At 42.7% G+C, this 17976-nt stretch overlaps 1 protein-coding gene across 1 annotated transcript in view; it reads left to right on the top strand.

Moving 5' to 3' along the window:
* Positions 1-17976, top strand: part of GLB1 (galactosidase beta 1) — a 49211-nt gene that overhangs the window by 25968 nt on the left and 5267 nt on the right. Inside the window, exons 11-14 of the mRNA XM_082307431.1 lie at positions 2361-2435; positions 8211-8300; positions 10206-10319; positions 11442-11573. Coding sequence (XP_082163557.1) covers positions 2361-2435; positions 8211-8300; positions 10206-10319; positions 11442-11573 — 411 coding nt within the window. The remainder of the gene's footprint in view (positions 1-2360; positions 2436-8210; positions 8301-10205; positions 10320-11441; positions 11574-17976) is intronic.

A 17976-nucleotide genomic window follows, 5' to 3' on the forward strand; every position in this document is an offset into this window, starting at 1 on the left:
GAGAGGGAGGCAGGAGGGGGTTTGGCTGGGAGTAGAGATTGAGGAGGAGTGAAGAGAGCTTTTCCCTTGCAGCGTCGATCAGCCATTCAGTCGGCTCAGGCTTGTCACTCGATGTCAGCCTGATAGGCACTGCAGCTTAGTGCTTTGGCTGCCTGTATCCCAAGCTTCGTGTTGTGGTTTTGGGCCTCTGTGAGAAAGAGCATGCTTATACAAATGAACACATCTTGTTTTTGTGATGCCACAAACTGTAGCTAGTGGGTGGGACCAGCTTTGCCTTTGCTGTAAAAATGCACAGTATCTCTACAAACTGGAGACTGAAGTGAAACATGGAGCCTGTATCTGGATTTTGAATAGCCTTGCATTGGAGGCTGTTCAGATGAGGCTTAAAACACAGATTCCATGGGAATCCCAAGGCTCAGGCTTGTACTCGCTGTCCTGTTGCATGCCAGCAACATTCCTATTCACTAGAAGACATTTTGTGATGGGAGTAGGTCTCCCAAAACTGTATTACACTTTCTCTAGGGCTGAGCACGCCTTTATCTCCATACCTGTAGAAGGCCTGCTGTGGATGATTTTCTTCAATTTCTCCATTATCTCTCAGCTTTTCATTGATGGGATAATTTTGATAGCCTTTCAAGGGGAACCTCCTGTCTTGATACAGCTTTTCTCACCAGAAAAATTCCCAGACTTTCTGTTTTTTAGTTGTTTTCTTCAAGGCAAGATCCCTATCTGAAATGTAAGCAGTGTTCTAGTGCACTGAGATAGCTTTGATAAGATCTGAAGTGTTCAGTATAACCTAAGGTGTGTTGGGTCATGGCACAGCTTTCTTTTGGTGTGGTTTATCTCTTGCCTTCCATATCCATAGGATCTCAGTGAAGTTTTCCTGTCTCTGCTGTGGGTTCTGAACCTGTAACAGTCAATCTATTCAGTTGCAGTTTGCGGTGGAGCTGATGAAGAAAATTAAGTTGCGTGTAACTAAGGACTGAGTTCGACATATTAGCTGTGCTACAAGGCTAACATGTTATAATTTTCCTTTACTGTTTCCTTCAGTTAATAAATGTAATAAAGAAGGGTTTCAGTCTACAGCTTCTTTCAATTGCTGACAGCATTCTCTAATTTTTACTATCTAGGCTGAAATTTCCTACTTTTGACTTCTTCTCTTGGGTGAATATAGTTTTTCTGAAATCAAAGTAGAATCTCTTAAGAAAAGTGCCCTTCCAGCCCCCCACCAGATTTAATTAAAAAAACAACTAGGAGCTGCCAAAGTAAGCACTCAGAAGTCACTGAATGTGCAGATTAAGGTAGCCGTCACAAGGGCGGCCATTTATGCATGTATATTAAAATGTAGGCTTAGATTGCTTGATCAGATGAGTATCTTGTCTGCAGAAATTTTTTTCTCTATAACATGCAGACAGGGCCACATTCAGTAAATGAAAGAACACGTAGGAAGAGTGAACATTACAGGAGACAAGTAATGGCAGGAAAGGGAGAAGGGGATGATGGCAAGGAGAAAAGAAGGTTGTAGGCTCAGAAAGGAGGAGGCTAGGGTATGGGGCAGAAAGCCACTGTCTAGACTTGCCACTCCTCAAAGGTGTCCAAGGAAGTGGTAGACATCCTTCACCCCTTCTCTCTGCTTATCTCAGGTGGTTCTTCCTAGAGATATAGGGCAAGAAGTAAATAGAAATAGCCTGGCAGTCAGCGTGTTTCCTTGTCATGTTTCCCTATGATTGACTGGGCAGTTGTCTAGACCAGGAGGGAAGCTAACAATGGGACCTCAAGGGTTCCTGGAGCTGTGGAGGAGGCTGTGGTCTCAAGGCCTGCTTCTCAAAGAAATCAGCCCAGGCAGTTATGGATTAGCAGGTGGTGATGGAGTATAGTAACACTGAAAGGAAAGGCACAAGAGGCTAATAATTCCCATATGGAAGTGCTACTAAGGAAGGTCAGGTGGAAATACTGCCCTACAGACTTGGAAAGGTCTCAAGCTCCCATGGACTGAGGAGGCGACTGCAGGAGGGTTGTAGAAGACAGTAATGCAAGCTCTAGCCACAGGAGGGCTCCAAGGGCACTGTGATTCTTTGGCAGCTCGTTTGTTTGTTATGCTTTTTACCATTACCTCGAGTTGAATAGTTATTAAAAATTGTTTACCATAGGTGATCGTCAGATATGCTTTTTTGTTTTTTGTTTTTTTTTTTTTAAGCTTCATCTTAGACTAGATGCAGCTGTAATCCTTTAGCACAGTGAGATTTATCTACTTTTAGCCGAAGTTCTACTTTTTTAAGTTGTTAAGTGGAAAGTGAGAATTCAGTTAAAGCATGTTTGTATTTAAGTTTTTTGTGTGTCTTTCTTCCTTCCCTCTCTAGTATAAGCAGTTACCAGAAGGTCTCATCCCTCCAACAACACCCAAATTTGCATACGGGAAGGTTTGCTTGCAGAAGGTAAATTAACATCTGTAATATGCTGTGTATCTTTCCGTAATGCTGTATGTTTGCTTTTTGCAAAACATGTTTATGAGGGTGTCATGGCAGTCTCTAGATATCATACAAAATAAAGAGGAAGGCCTTGAAAGCAAACTTTCAGGAAGGAGGGAGCAGTGCTTGGGAGTTAGGAATCATGCCCATGGTGGAAAATGAGAAAATGTATGTTATCTGGATATAAAAAGATAATTTTTACAATATGCAGGATGTGCCTGAAGTTTTACTATGCTAAAATTAATATTATTACTAACACAACAGAATCATAGTTGTGTAAGAACTCACGTATGAGTAATGTAGCGGGGGGAATGCTAGCATGAGAGCTATGTCAAACATGTTTTTGTAGCTGGTGATGCCTCTGAAGTAGAAGCAGTAGGTAAGATATATGTATCTTTTAAATACTTCTAGGTGTTTGAATTTTGAATATGGAACATTTATCAATAGGACTTTCAAATTTTATTGAAACATTTCTTACAAGATTTGTGAAAATCTGTAGCTGATGAGAGAAATTAAATTAGTTTCCTGCCGAGGGAAAAGCATGCAGAACCTAGCAGGCAGAACCCAGCCTTGCTATATCCTGTCTGACAACAGTGGTGTAGCTGGGGTTTGTCTATAGCACCATCATTTTAGGACCAGTGACAATTTTCTGTGAAATACAGCTGAGAACTAGGTTTCTGCAGTGAGTATAGAGGATGGTTTAAGGGGGGATGGAAGAGACAACAGGTATGAACTTGGCTACATTCATTCTGCTGGGCACAGACAAGTTGTTTTGAGGTGGAGGATTACTGCAGTTGGTGTACTGGATACTGTAATTCATAATGCTTTAATTTTAGACTTTGTACTTTTAATTTGGCAGCCACCTTTCCCATCAGCAATGTATCTGATCTGTTATGTACTGCAGCTGAAGCATTGCAAAATTTGGTAGTGATAAGGCTTTGCAGGCGTTTTCAAGTCATCCCACTCAAGTGGTGGGCAGAAATACTTTTTGTATAAAGTGGTTCACCAGTGAAGTTGAAAGAGATCCATATAATTTTCAACAACCTTTGAGTATCTTCAGACCTTTTAGGGCAGAGGTTGCCATATGAAGTTTCACTGAACTGGCTTATATTTGGTAGTGACTAATTATGTACCATTATCAGTACACCCACCACTTCTACTGCTGTGATAGGTTGCCAGCATTTGGGAGCCTAGAAATCAGATTTTGACTCTCCCATCTTTGTATGGTTCATGACTCTCAGATAGGGCTGTCCAATTTTACTAGAACGATGAGCTTTCTCTTTCATGCCTTCAAGAAATGAATGCTGCAGGGTGCCTGGCCCAGACACTTGTCTTACAAAGGAGGAGTCAGATGACTAAACTTGCTCAAATATTGCAGTTTTGACCTGGCCATCGCACTGGGAGCCCTGTTCCTGCACCTTCTCACCTTCTATACTCCCTGCTTTTTTGAGAGGAGGTGTTTTACTCTCCACCCAGCAGTTTTAGGAATCCAGATGGCATGTCTAAACTGCCAGGTGTGAGGTTCCCGTCATTGCCTTTACATATACTGCCATCTGCACTGAAAGCCTCTAGAATCGTTTTCTGGGAAGAAGGCTGCTTTTTGCTCTGTGAACCCACTGCTTAACTTCAGCAGCAGTTTAATTCTCTGCTTGGTTACACTGCAACACAGGATGAGTCTCAGATCACAGAGGGTTTGTACCGTCCCAGCCAAAGCCGTCCTCCCAGTGCGGTCATGCATTCTAGCCCCTGCTGGCACCAGGTTCAGTGCACCTTGTTGTGTGGAGAAGCCTGAATGTATTTGAGTGAATATCAGAGAGGGAATATTCTGAATGTTAAGACTTAGCTTTGGCAATAGTAAACTTCCCAGCCCTATCGTTTGCAGTGACAGTGCTAAAACAGGTACTATGTGAAGCTTCACTGTGCAGTTGAGGTCCAGCAGTCAGTCTGCTATGCCGAGCATTGAATCTACTGCCGTGAACCAACTCCCTTGACACTTTTGCAGAAAGGAAGAGGGAGACTCCAGGGTATTTTCAGGAGTCATATGGTGTACTTTACAGAGGTACATGTAACCAGAGCAGGCTGTTCTCTATTTTTTTCCCACAAGATATTCTGTGACAAGTCATTCCTTAAGTACCTGATCAGCTACTCAGGACCTAAACTCGAGGAAAAGAGATCTTTGCCCTTAGCAGTGCTGCTTGTCATATTTGCTGTTTTTTGGAGGTGTGCAAATAGGTTGCCCTAGATGAAAATATTTGGGAAACCCAGGCTAGTTGGGGAGGAAAAAGAAATAAAAAAAAAAAACCAACAACAACAAAAAAAAAACCTCCCCTGCTGTTCCCTGATCAGGCAGTTGTTCATTTTGAGCTATTGAATTATTTTAAAGAATTCTCCTGGGTGGGGAAAAAAAGGTAATTTATTAAAAGGTACTGGGGACACTGACATTGCTACAGAAGAGCAGAAGACAGGAAAGCAGGCAATACGGAAAAAAATCTTATTGCATAGATGCAAAAGGGAAGTGTTGAAGATGAGGAATGAGGGCAGGCAAAGGCAGAACAGCAATAGATGGGCTCAAGAAACGTAAGATGACAGGGTTTAGGGGTTTAAGACCCAGAATGTGGGGAGCATCCTTTCCAGAGGGAAGTTAATGAATCTCAGTGCTTGCGATCTGTCTGCGTGCCTGTGCAGGCTTGTGAGCAGGAGGTAGTTCTGGTGACCACTTGGAGGGCCCTGAGAAGTGCTTGGTCACAAGGAAATGCCTGTCCCAGCACTGCAACTTGCAGACTCGTAGGTTCTAGAGTTGTACTCAGTTCTTGGGATGTAGAGAGCTCAAGCAATAGCAAGTAGCAGGCAACGCTGACATGAGTTGGGGGTAGAAAGAGGTTAAGCAAACAGGATGCTGCCAGTAGTTGATATCATTCCTGTTGGAGCTATTTTGTTTCTTTTTTTCATGCTTGATCTTACGCTTTGGTTTTGAAGACCTTGCTCTGGAGGATGAAAAAGTATTGCTGTTTTTATTAGTAGTCATCTGTTGTTCTACAGGTTGAGTTTTTAAAAATTCTTGACAGTATTTGTAATTTTAAAAATTACTGTTAAGCGTCTATTCTGATACCAATTGTCCTGTAGGTAGCAGTCAACAGGAGCTTGCAGCTTGTTTTTTTGTTTTTTTGTTTTTTTTTTTGTACGCACCACTTAAGAGTGAAAAGCTGAACAAAATCTGTTGAAGTTTCAAAGAAACAAGCTTCTACCAGCCCAGTCCATAAGTGAGTCATATGTGGTCGACCTGTATTCAGAACAGAAGCCCCCTTGGTAGCAGGAACTTAAAAAAAAAAGTCAAACAGGCATATGTACCAGCTGCTAATACTCAGTTCAGCAAGGCACAAAGCAGCACTTATGGCCAGTTAGTAGCTCATTCAAGTGACCATGTGCATCTTAATCCCACTTACATTCATTTCTAATTTCATTGTCCACCTGGGGCCAAGACTATTAATGCTCATAGGATTGTTTTTTAGTTCTATAAATCAGCTCTGTCAGTGTCTGTGCAAAGATACTCATCTCTTGCTTCACAGCTGTTACACAGGACTTGGCAGTTCAGTCTCTCCTGTGGCCTGCCAAGTCCTGCATATTGCTTTAACATTACTGGCTCCCTTGGAGGAGCACAAGGTAAGGAATGGAGCACATACGCAGTCTAGAGCATTTGGAGAACTTTACAAAAGCTGAATGTTATTTTAGGTACAATGCTTAAACTAAGAACATAAGAGCAAACTACTTTCATCAAAATTTTGCAAGCCATCGTTTGACTGACAGCGTTCTTACCAGGGTGAACATGCTTATCTATGGACTAGCGAGGGTGACCCAGCCTCCAGCTGGTGATGGCATTACCCTTTGTATACTTATGGCCTCCTTTTTCTTTCTTGTTCCTAGCTAAAGAGTTGAGATAAGCTCATTTCAAAAGTCCATTTAGACCTATGTCTACCTGCTTGTTGTGGTTTAACCACAGTAGACAGCTAAGTCCCGCACAGTCACTTGCTCACTCTCCCCCAGTGGGATGGGGGAGAGAATTTGAAAGGTAGAAGTGTGAAAATTTGTAGGTTGAGATAAAGACAATTTAACAGGTAAAGCAAAAACTGCATACACAAGTAAAGCAAAACAAGGAATTAATTCCCTACTTCCCATCGGCAGGCAGGTGTTCAGCCATCTCCAGGAAAGCAGGGCTCCATCATGCATAACGGTTACTTGGGAAGACAAAACACTAACTCCGAACATCCCCCCCTTTCCTTCTTCCCCCAGCTTTTTATTGCTGAGCATGACGTCATACGGTGTGCAATATCCCTTTGGTCAGCTGGGGTCAGCTGTCCCAGCTGTGCCCCCTCCCAGCTTCTTGTGCACCCCCAGCCTCCTCGCTGGTGGGGTGGGGTGAGAAGCAGAAAAGACCTTGGCTCTGTGTGAGCACTGCTCAGCAGTAACTAAAATATCCCTGTATTATCAGCACTATTTTCAGCACAAATCCAAAACATAGCCCCATAAAGTTACTATGAAGAAGTTTAACTCTATTCCAGCCAAAACCAGTACTATACTGAAGAAGTAATTGTGTGTACATAGATGATTCATGCTGACTTCTGTCACATACAGAATTTCTCACAAAGTGATGTACGTTTTAATACATAATTTTTCAGCACTGCTGAATTTCATGTCTGCTCTGCAAAAATTCAGTTCTTCTGAAGTATTACTTATTGAAGTAGCTTTAGAAGTTTGTATTGCTGTGAATGCTCTTGTAGTATACAGTTCTACATGATTTTTAAATGCCTAATTTTTTTTACTGTTTTTTTTTTTCTCAAGCATTTGAAAGTAAATCTGCATTTGAGAAATATTTTGAATGTCTGATGTGTAATTACCACTGAACAGTGACAATACTTCTGGTGAAACAGACTGACATCTTGCATGAAAAATATGAATGCAGTTGATTTTTTGACCTTGTAAGACACTAGGCTTACTGTGTGCATCTTGACTAAAATAAAATTGATAGTGGACTTAGAATTGTAGATGAGCAGAAAACTCTATAATCTCAAAAGGAAATTGCAGGTGGCAACAAAAGGCAATTTAATTGTACACATGTAAGTTCTTATTCAGCAAGGTACTTATGCGTGTGACTAGCCTAAACCTTGCTCCCAGTCTCACTAAAATCAGTCCAGCTACTGGACTGAATTACAGCCTTAGGGTTTCTAAAATTATTTAAGACTAAGTAGGGTAAATTCATCTTGGATAAGTCTTGATGGAACCAGATTGTATCCCTACTTAGCTCAGAGTGATTCCAGAGTAACTCACTGGAAATCAGTGGCATTTTCCCTAGCTTGATTGTAAGTATAATTGAGCAAAATTTAGATAATGTAGTTGTTTCGTATTAATTGTCCAGAGCAGCTGTGTTTGTTTATAAAACTTCTGTGAGAAACTCCTGGGTTAGTTCTCATTAAATAATAAAGGGTCACTTTTATTTTTATGAATGCATGGCAAATTTAAAACATCTGGATTTTTAAAACATTGCTCCACATGTAGCATATTTCTTTCAGGGCTTATCAGTTCTCTGTACTGTATTGTATTATTAAAGTTTCTGTAAGGATGATGTAAGGGCTTAAGACTTGCTTTCTGGACAGCTGCAGCTGGCTGGCTAGGTGGCTGGATATGCAAGCTGTTATATTTGGATTGGAATTTACTGACCTTCATATATCTGCTTTTTCTATGCTGCAGGCGGGCACTGTGGTGGAGGTTCTTGACAGGCTGTCACCTGCGGGACCAGTGAAAAGCACTTACCCATTAACCTTTGTTCAGCTAAAGCAGGTGAGGATTCCTTCAGTAGGCACTTCACAGTAATTCTGTAAAGTTTATTTGAACAACACTCTGTGGTATGACTCTCCTTATGTCCAGTGTCTTACACCTTATCTCAGCCCAGAAGTAGTGGTATTATAAAGGTGTCCAGGATTTTTGCATTGGAGACCTTTCCATATGCCACAGTGCTCCTGTTTTGCACCCGAGGTTTTCCTCTTTCCATGAATGTAGGTATGTATGCTGTCCAGGCTTTCACCTGTATCTCTCTCCTCTCTGAAGTATGGATTTTCAGGTTCTTAAGAGATTTTTTTTTTTATCCATCTTTTTCTTCACCATTAATTTTCCTTATCCTGTTTTTTCTTTGGCTCTCCCTACCTGCTATCAGAGTGAGCACAGTGGCTGAGACACTGCTTTCTCATACAAGTCGGGAGCCTGGAGATTGGGGAATACAATCAGTTTGACGCTTCTGTGGGTCTCCTCCTTATTTGTAGTCCTTTTCTTTGACTACATGTATGGTGAGGCAAGAGAATGTGGTGGGAGAAACCTTTGGGAGCAACCTCTTGGAGCTGTTGCAACACGCTGTCGAGGTCATTCACCCCTATCGCTGGTTGAGATAGGAAAAATACCTTTCTCTGCGTTTTCCTGTGGCTTCTGCTGACTCCCACTCTCCCCTATGTTCCCTCTCTGTCTATGCATCAGTTTCCCTGTCAATTTTGATGACTTTCCATATCTTCCCTCACAGTCAAAGATCTTTCCCTCGCTGCTGAGGGACTCTTTCCATGGCTCCTTGATCACTTCTGTGCCGAATTTTGCAGACTGGAGCATGGGTGCTAATTGCCTGCAGCTAAAATAAACTATTTGGAGACAATGTGATGGTGGTAGTAGCTGGGGGAGGGAGAAGAGGCGGGGGAGCAGTTCAGCAGATGCCTGCGATATGGCATTAGTCAAGTAGGGGTTTAAAGCTCAGATTTTTGTTTTCCAACCCACTAATAAAGAGATGTGAGAGAAGCTGCAGGTAGTACGTTGTAGCTGGATGTAGTGGGCTTTTCTCTTTTGTCCTCTGGCCTTCCCACCATTAGTACTCTGCTTAGGAAAACTCCTGAGAGAAGAGGACAGCCAGTGGAGCTTTTTTCTTTCCCTCCCCTGCCTGCCCTCCCGCCCCCTTTCTGGGCATCTTGTTGCAAATGTAATGCAAATATAATAATTATAGCAGAATGGAAATGGTTTACTCTCACTTCTTCCTGCCAGGGTTATGTTCTAATCCAAGTCTCGAAGATAAATGGTTTTGTGGCTACTGTGAGAGAGACAATGCATTTTTTGACTTGTTTTTAATTTGTGTTTCACTTTGTGATAAGAACAAATCCAATGACTGTGACCTTTTTTTTTCTTTCCTGATGGGGAACTTAGTGAAAAATATTCCAAAATGTTCCTGATGTAAATCAGGTAGTTTTTAAAATAGATCATATTGACTTGACGACTGTGTCAATTTATGGGCACTGGGCGACAAGTGTACTTTCAAGGTTGTTATATAAATGCAGTTATGAAGGGATTTTCCAGCTATCTTTTCATTGATTTTAATGAAGAAATAATACTGTTGGTCATTAACTGCTTTGTTTTTATTAAGTAAATACCTCCATAGCTAAGACCCTTATCTTTTAAAGTTACGTAAATGTTCTGATGAAACATTTAAAAATGGAAACTCTGTGGAATTTACACTCATTACTTAAAGGTCAAAGTGAACTCTAATCTGAAGCTGGTATCTCTGATAGATGCTATCTGAAGTGAAAGAAAGTTAATGTTTCAATCTGAGTGTCAAGGCAGGAATGTGGGATATTTCTAATTCATGAACTGAACTGAAGCTATGGAATGACTTGGTTCATTAATCTGTTTGGGTTTCTTTCCTTTTTCTTTTCTTAGTATTTTGGGTTTGTACTGTACAGAACTACGCTTCCAAAAAACTGCACGGAGCCAACACAACTGTCTTCACCTTTAAACGGAGTCCATGATCGTGCCTATGTCTCTGTCAATGGGGTAAACATTGTTTGCTGGTATTCATTTCTGTTATGAGTGGCCTTCACAAAAGTCATGGATACAGTCTGTATTGTTTTTTCCTTCTCCTTTCTCCAGCTTACCAAAACAACTTTATTATTTAATCTTATTTAATCAAATCTAGGAATTAAGGAAGTATACAGTTGATTCATAATAAATGTTCATATTTCAGAAAATATGACTGTCATTTCTAAGGAAAATGTAATTGTTTCGATTTTCAAGATATTTAAATGTTGGTACAGATTAATGACTTCAGTGAAAAAAAAAACTAGAAGAAGGGTTTACTTGCAAGTTCATGAAGTACATTAATAATATATATGCTTGGTGGCTTTCTACAGTATTTCCATAGAAATTTTTTTTTTTTTAATTCTTCTCTTTTTTTCCTTTGAGGGTGGGGCGAAGTGGAAGTCTGAGCCTATGTCTTACCTTATGACACTGGCTTCTGACCACAAGTTAAAAAAAAGGAGTTTATTGTACAGGATGTGAACATTATCTTTCTTCCCTTAAGCAGGGTTTTTTTCCTGCTTAATGAGAATTAATATCAATTCACAGACTTTGATAGCCTATTTTTTAATTATTCTTTGACCTGTGCTGACTCTCATCACCTTTGTGTCCAGGTCAAGCTCTTCTTTCCTTATCTTGTGGGAATGGGTATAAATAAAACTAAATATTGATGCGAGCTTAATTGGAAGATGAAACCTTTTAATCAGTGATATTGCCAAAATCTTTTCAGTCACCAGACTAAATTTGAGAACTTGCTTTTTGTGAATCAGGTGCATCAAAAACTCAAGGGTTCTAAACGTTGATTGAGTTAGTTGAATTCAACAAAGGAAAGAGATGGTGTCAGTTAGACAAATGCTGCCTAGTAGCACATCCAGTTGAAGTACTGAAATGTGAATATTGCCATAGCAAGTTTTTGTGTGTGTGTGTGTGTGTGTGTGCACTCGCATACAAAAGGAGGAAAGGAAAATTTTTTTTTTTTACTTTTTTTGTTTGTTTCTTTTGTCCCCTTTCTTTTCTTCATGCAAGTTGAAGAGATAAATAACAGGGGTTTGTTGGTTTTCAATGGTTATCGTTTTCTTCCTCTTGGTGTAATTCGTATAGGTTCCTCAAGGTGTCCTTGAAAGGGACAAATCACTTGTGATAAATATAACTGGGAAGGCTGGAGCAAATCTGGACATCTTGGTAGAGAATATGGGCCGAGTCAACTTTGGTAGATACAACAATGACTTTAAGGTAAGTAAAATCAATTGAGTTACTGGATTGTCGTGGCTTTTCCTCTTTTCCACAGGTTAAAAAGAAAGTAGTGGGTTAGAGAGAGCAAAAGGATCAGGATTACACAGCTGTAACTTTACCTCAAAATGTAACTACTCACTAGTTTTCATTTGAGTTTTTCCAGTCACCAAAATCAAAGTGGAATTAAAAACTGACAGACATCTTTTAAATTTGTTTTGTTGGTTCACTTATGTTGTCAGCCAAAGTGTCGCCCACAAGACTTTCAGGTTGAGTTGAGCCTGTAGCTAACATTTTAAAATGTGCAAAGCTGTTCGGATAAACTCCAAAAATGGGTTGGAAATTGGTCTAGATCTTGGTTGTGCTTTGAGGCTTGTGAATCCTGGGGTTGTGTGTGTGTGTGTGTGTATATGTACATATATACACTTTTGTATCTCTTCCCATGTCCCATTTCATTTGTCAGCAGCGTACCCTTGCAATATTTTCAGTGTGGCTAGGAAAGGCTGTCTCATGAGCACTTTACCATGCAGAATTGCCAGTTCAGATTTGACTGATCAGGCGTTAGAGATAATGATCAGAAAGCTTCTGAATGCTTCTGGGTCCATGCTACACTGTGGGACTGTCATCTCCTCGCATCAGTGGCTGTGGTGGGTTGCCTTGGCTGGCTACCAGGTGCTCACCAAGCCACTCTATCACTCCTCCTCCATCAACAGAACAGGGAGAAAATACGACGAAAAGCTCGTGGGTTGAGATAAGGACAGGGAGATCACTCAGCAGTTACCGTCATGGGCAAAACAGACTCGACTTGGGGAAATTAATTTAATTTATTGCCAATTAGATAGAGTAGGAAAATGAGAAATAAGAACAAATCTTAAAAACACCTTTCCCCCACCCCTCCCTTCTTCCCAGGCTCAACTTCACTCCTGACTCTTCTGCCGTCTTCCCCTGAGAGGTGCAGGGGGATGGGGAATGGAGGATGTGGTCAGTTGATAATACTTTGTCTCAGCTGCTCCTTCCTCCTCACACTCTTCCCTGCTACAGCGTGGCATCCCACCCACAGGATAGAGTCCTTCATGAACTTCTCCAATATGGGTCCATCCCACAGACTGCAGTTCTTCAAAAACTGCTCCAGCATGGGTTCTTTCCATGGGGTGCAGTCCTTCGGGAACAGACTGCTCCAGTGTGGTTCCCCCAAAAGGTCACTGCTCCTGCCAGGAAACCTGCTCCTGCATGGGCTCCTTTCCACTGGGTACAGTTCCTGCCAGGAGACTGCTCCAGCGTGGGCTCTCCATGGGCTGCAGCTTTGTTCAGGGCACATCCACCTGCTCTGGTGTGGGGTTCTCCACAAGCTGCAGGTGCATATCTGCTCTACTGTGGACCTGCATAGGCTGCAGGGGAGTGGCCTGCCTCACCATGGTCTTCACCACAGGTTGCAGGGGAATCTCTGCTCTGGTGCCTGGAGCACCTCCTCCCCCTCCTTCTTGACTGACCTTGGTGCTGCACGGCTGTTTCTCTCCCATTCTTCTCACTCGTCTCTCAACAGCTGCTACACAGTGTGTTTTACCGTTTCTGAAATATATTGTCATAGAGGTGCTACCAACATCACTGAGGGACTCAGCTTTGGCCAGCGGCAGGTTTGTTTTGGAGTTGGCCGGAACTGGCTCTGTCCGACATGGGGGCAGCTTCTGGCTTCTCCTCACAGAAGCCACCCCTGCAGCCCCTGTGCTACCAAAACCTTGCCACGTAAACCCAATACAGTGGCGATGCCACTAACATAACACTAGGAAGGGCAGGGGCAAAAAGGAAACTTTCCTGGTTTTAGACTTCATGAGATCTCAAGCACTGTGTGATATTTGCTGAAGACAGGAGTATTGTTGAGGCCAGTCTTGTGTTTCTGGCATGTTCAGTGCCAGAGCACACTATTTTTTTAGTTTTTGATATTACTGGGTTACAAGTATTAATGAAGTAATGACAAAGCTTTACAATTAAGAAAGATTTGCAACCCCCTAACTGCAAGAATGTCTTAAACACCCGCTAGATTTGACTTGGCCTAAATTGATTTGGTGGTGTTCAGAAAGCTTGTCAAGTGTTTAATGACTGTCCAGATTAATAGCTCTCTGGTGACTGTGGTGCCTTTTGGTGCTAAGGTGATGCCAGGTAAATTAGAAGCTTCTGTTTCCTCTCAATCTAAATTCTGTCTGTGACAGGTGTCTCAGAGCAGAATTAAGCCTTGCCCAAAGTGTTTCTTGGTTAGTTTGGATGCAAAGGCTGGAGACAGATAAACATCACAGGAAAGACGTGTGCCTGAACAGTACCATTCAGTTATCAAGCAAAGGCACACATGCTGTGAGGAAGTAGGATTTTTAAGGTTGTAAGTAGGGGAAAAAGTAAGCCCAAATGTGTATGCATCTTGAGTAGCCTAGTTGATGAGATCACAAACTCTGGTTGAGTTTGGGCCTGTTGCAGCATCCGGTTCCATCACGAAAACAGAGACTGGGAAGAGACTTGCAAGATCTCCAGTAGGCAAAATGTCCTGTTCTCACACTTGTGTTGCCATGAGTAGGATGGGCCGGTCTGCATTGCCAAAGAAGGATATATTGGTTATGATTCATAGAATCATAGAACCATAGAATCGCCAAGGTTGGAAAAGACCCCTAAGATCATCGAGTCCAACCATTAACCCATCACTGCCAAGTCTTCACTATACCACGTCCTCGAGCACCACATCTATCCGTTCTTTAAATACCTCCAGGGATGGAGACTCAACCACTTCCCTGGGCAGCCTGTTCCAATGCTTGACCACCCTTTTAGTGAAGAAGTTTTTCCTAATATCTAACCTACGCTTCCCCTGGCGCAGCTTGAGGCCATTTCCTCTCGTCCTATCACTTGTTACTAGGGAGAAGAGACTGATCCCCACCTTGCTACAACCTCCTTTCAGGTAGTTGTACAGAGCAATAAGGTCTCCCCTCAGCCTCCTCTTCTCCAGACTAAACAACCCCAGCTCCCTCAGCCTCTCCTCATAACACTTGTGCTCTAGACCCTTCACCAACTTCGTTGCCCTTCTCTGGACACGCTCCAGCCCCTCAATGTCCTTCTTGTAGTGAGGGGCCCAAAACTGAACACAGTACTCGAGGTGCAGACTCACCAGTGCCGAGTACAGGGGCACTATCACCTCCCTGGTCCTGCTGGCCACACTATTCTTGATACAGGTCAGGATGCCATTGGCCTTCTTGGCCACCTGGGCACACTGCTGGCTCATGTTCAGGCGGCTGTCAACCAACACCCCCAGGTCCTTTTCAGCCGGGCAGCTCTCCAGCCATTCCTCCCCCAGCCTGTAGCATTGCATGGGGTTGTTGTGACCCAAGTGCAGGACCTGGCACTGAGCCTTGTTGAATCTCATGCAGTTGGCCCCGGCCCAATGATCCAGCCTGTCCAGGTCCCTCTGCAGGGCCTTCCTACCCTCCAGCAGATCGACACTTCCACCCAACTTGCTGTCATCTGCAGACTTACTGAGGGTGCACTCGATCCCCTCATCCAGATCATCAATGAAGATGTTGAACAGGACCGGCCCCAACACTGAGCCCTGGGGAACACCACTCGTGACCAGCCGCCAACTGGATTTGACTCCATTCACCACCACTCTCTGGGCTCAGCTGTCCAGCCAGTTTTTAACCCAGCGCAGAGTGCTCCCATCCAAGCCGTGAGCAGCCAGCTTCTCCAGGAGAATGCTGTGGGAGAGAGTGTCAAAGGCCTTACTAAAGTCCAAGTAGACAACATCCACAGCCTTCCCCTCATCCGCTAAGTGGGTCACCTTGTCATAGAAGGAGACCAGGTTAGTGAAGCAGGATCTCCCTTTCATAAACCCATGCTAGCTGAGCCTGATCCCCCAGCTGTCCCACACGTGCCGCGTAATGGCACTTAAGATGATCTGCTCCATGACCTTTCCCAGCACCGAAGTCAGGCTGACAGGCCTGTAGTTCCCCGGATCCTCCTTCCGACCCTTCTTGTAGAGGGGCGTCACATTTGCTAACTTCCAGTCACCTGGGACCTCCCCGGCTGGCCAGGACTGCTGATAAATGATGGAGAGTGGCTTGGCCAGCTCCTCTGCCAGCTCCCTCAGTATCCTCGGGTGAATCCCATCTGGCCCCATGGACTTGTGCGCATCCAGGTGGAGGAGCAGGTCAGTGACTGCCACCTCTTCAACAACTGGGGCTTCACTCTGCATCCTATCTCCATCTCCCAGCTCAGGGGCCTGAAAACCCCGAGGATGACTAGCTTGACTATTAAAGACTGAGGCAAAGAAGGCATTAAGTACCTCTGCCTTCTCCTCATCCTTCGTGGCAAGGTTACCTTCTGCATCCAACAAAGGAGGGAGATTCTCCCTGGCCCTCCTTTTGTCACTGACATATTTATAAAAACTTTTTTTGTTGTCTTTAACGGAGGTGGCCAGTTTAAGTTCCAGCTGCGCCTTCGCCTTTCTGATCTTCTCCCTGCATATCCTCACAACATCCTTGTAATCCCCCTGAGTCACCTGCCCCTTCTTCCAAAGGCGGTATGCTCTCCTTTTTTTCTTGAGTTCTAGCCAAAGCTCTCTGTTCAGCCAGGCCAGTCTTCTCCCCCGCCTGCTCGACTTGCGGCACATGATTAAGCAGCATGGAATAATTGAAGCTGAAGTTTGGTTTAAAGGAGACTCATTGACCAGTTATTCTATAGCGTGTAATGATGAGGATTTTTAGGTGTATTTCCAATTATGCTAAGACTCTAGTCAAGGCAAAGCAATATAACTGTCAGCATTTGCAAAGCTGGTAGCTTACAGCTTTCACCATATCAAAAAGCAATTTTATCTGTCTTACACTTTGGAAGGCATACTGGTATTTAAATCCTAATCGGAACAAACCTAAATAAATGTGGGAACTTTTGGGGTGTATGAAAGCCTCTGAATTAAAAGCACCAGCAACTGAGGGTTCTGTGTGCTTGTGGCATATAAATTCAGTGGGCAGCAGGAGTGTCAACTCTGTTTATACTGTCTTTTTGAGGTACCTTGCCTTTATCTGAGTGGCAAGAGAGGGCAACTAGTTCCCCAGTGTTTTTCCTTCATGTAGAGGCAGCAGAAATATCACATTTATTTATTAAGAGGTCAGGTGATAAGGAACCTATGTGCTTAGGGCTAAATTAAGGTAACAGAATAGAAGGTTAGAGGTTGGATTAGGGAGGTGTGCAGTGTTGCTGTGGTTGAGCTGAAATTCACACTTATACCAGAGTTTCAACCTTTTAAAGATTTAAGAGTGAAAGCAAGTTTAGTAGACGTGCATTGTGAGAATAATCCTCTAAAAGCAGGATGCTTCCAGGTAGCTTCTCAGGTAGCTTTGGAAAATGTGCATTGCTTCTTCCGATAGAATCCCTCCCTCAGGCTGTTCTTTGTGTTGATTTTGAAAACTGTGAATAATTATACCTTGCATTTTAGATATTTTGTGCTTTCAAAAATAACGTTAGGGAAAGAGGTTCCTGCCTTGTGAAGCCTCACATTTTTAAGCAAATAGGGTGGCTTTTCTGGGTTTTGTTTGCCTGTTTTTTTATCGCTTTTTTTGAGCTTGAAATGGAACTAGGCATTTAGCTTTTGGGAAAGAATCTTAAAAGGGTTTTGGTTTTAAAACATCCTGCTGATCTAAGTCTTGTTGTTGAAAGACACAAAGGAAGGAAGAGTGTGGTTTCTGTTTTTTCTATTTTTTTTTTTTCACATGCTCATGGCCACCTATATCTTTGTTTTACATGGAAAATTTATCTCCACGTCTGGACTGTTGAATATATATTCTTATGCAGATGACAGTAAGAATGGTTAGTAGGCACTTCATCTAATTTGGAAAATCATACCCTTCGTAGTGCCTAAAGATGGACTTAGGGAGGCAGGTTAGAAAGTTTGGGCTAAAGTTATGTTGCATTACTTCAATTGATTGCTAGACAGAGTAAAGTCTAGGTTGTATAGAAAAGTTTTGCCACTTAACTCTGTGCAGATATTTTATTTTGATATAAGAAAAATAAGTTCCTGTTCTGTAAAGTGAGCATTTAGGTAGAGAAAACCAATTAGTGCTTGTACTGATGGTGAGGCTTGTGGAGTCAGTGCAATGCTTATTAGACATCAGAACAGACACACAACATAGTATCAGCCCTCCAAGGCCATAGAAAATGTGGTTTTGCTTGTTCCTGTTTGACATGTGGTGTTTGCAACAGAACTTAAGTTGCACTGAAAAACAGCTTCTATGTAGGGTCTATTCAAACAATTATATGGATGTAGCAGCATTGGTTTAAAATCAACCCCTTGCATTGCGCTGAAACTCAACTTTAGAAATTATTATTATAACACAATTAGGACATGTGCAGGGGTAACTTAATGTACCTTTCACTCTTA

This window comes from Platalea leucorodia, assembly GCF_965183815.1.
Source record: "Platalea leucorodia genome assembly, chromosome: 1".
Taxonomy (NCBI): Eukaryota; Metazoa; Chordata; class Aves; order Pelecaniformes; family Threskiornithidae; genus Platalea; species Platalea leucorodia.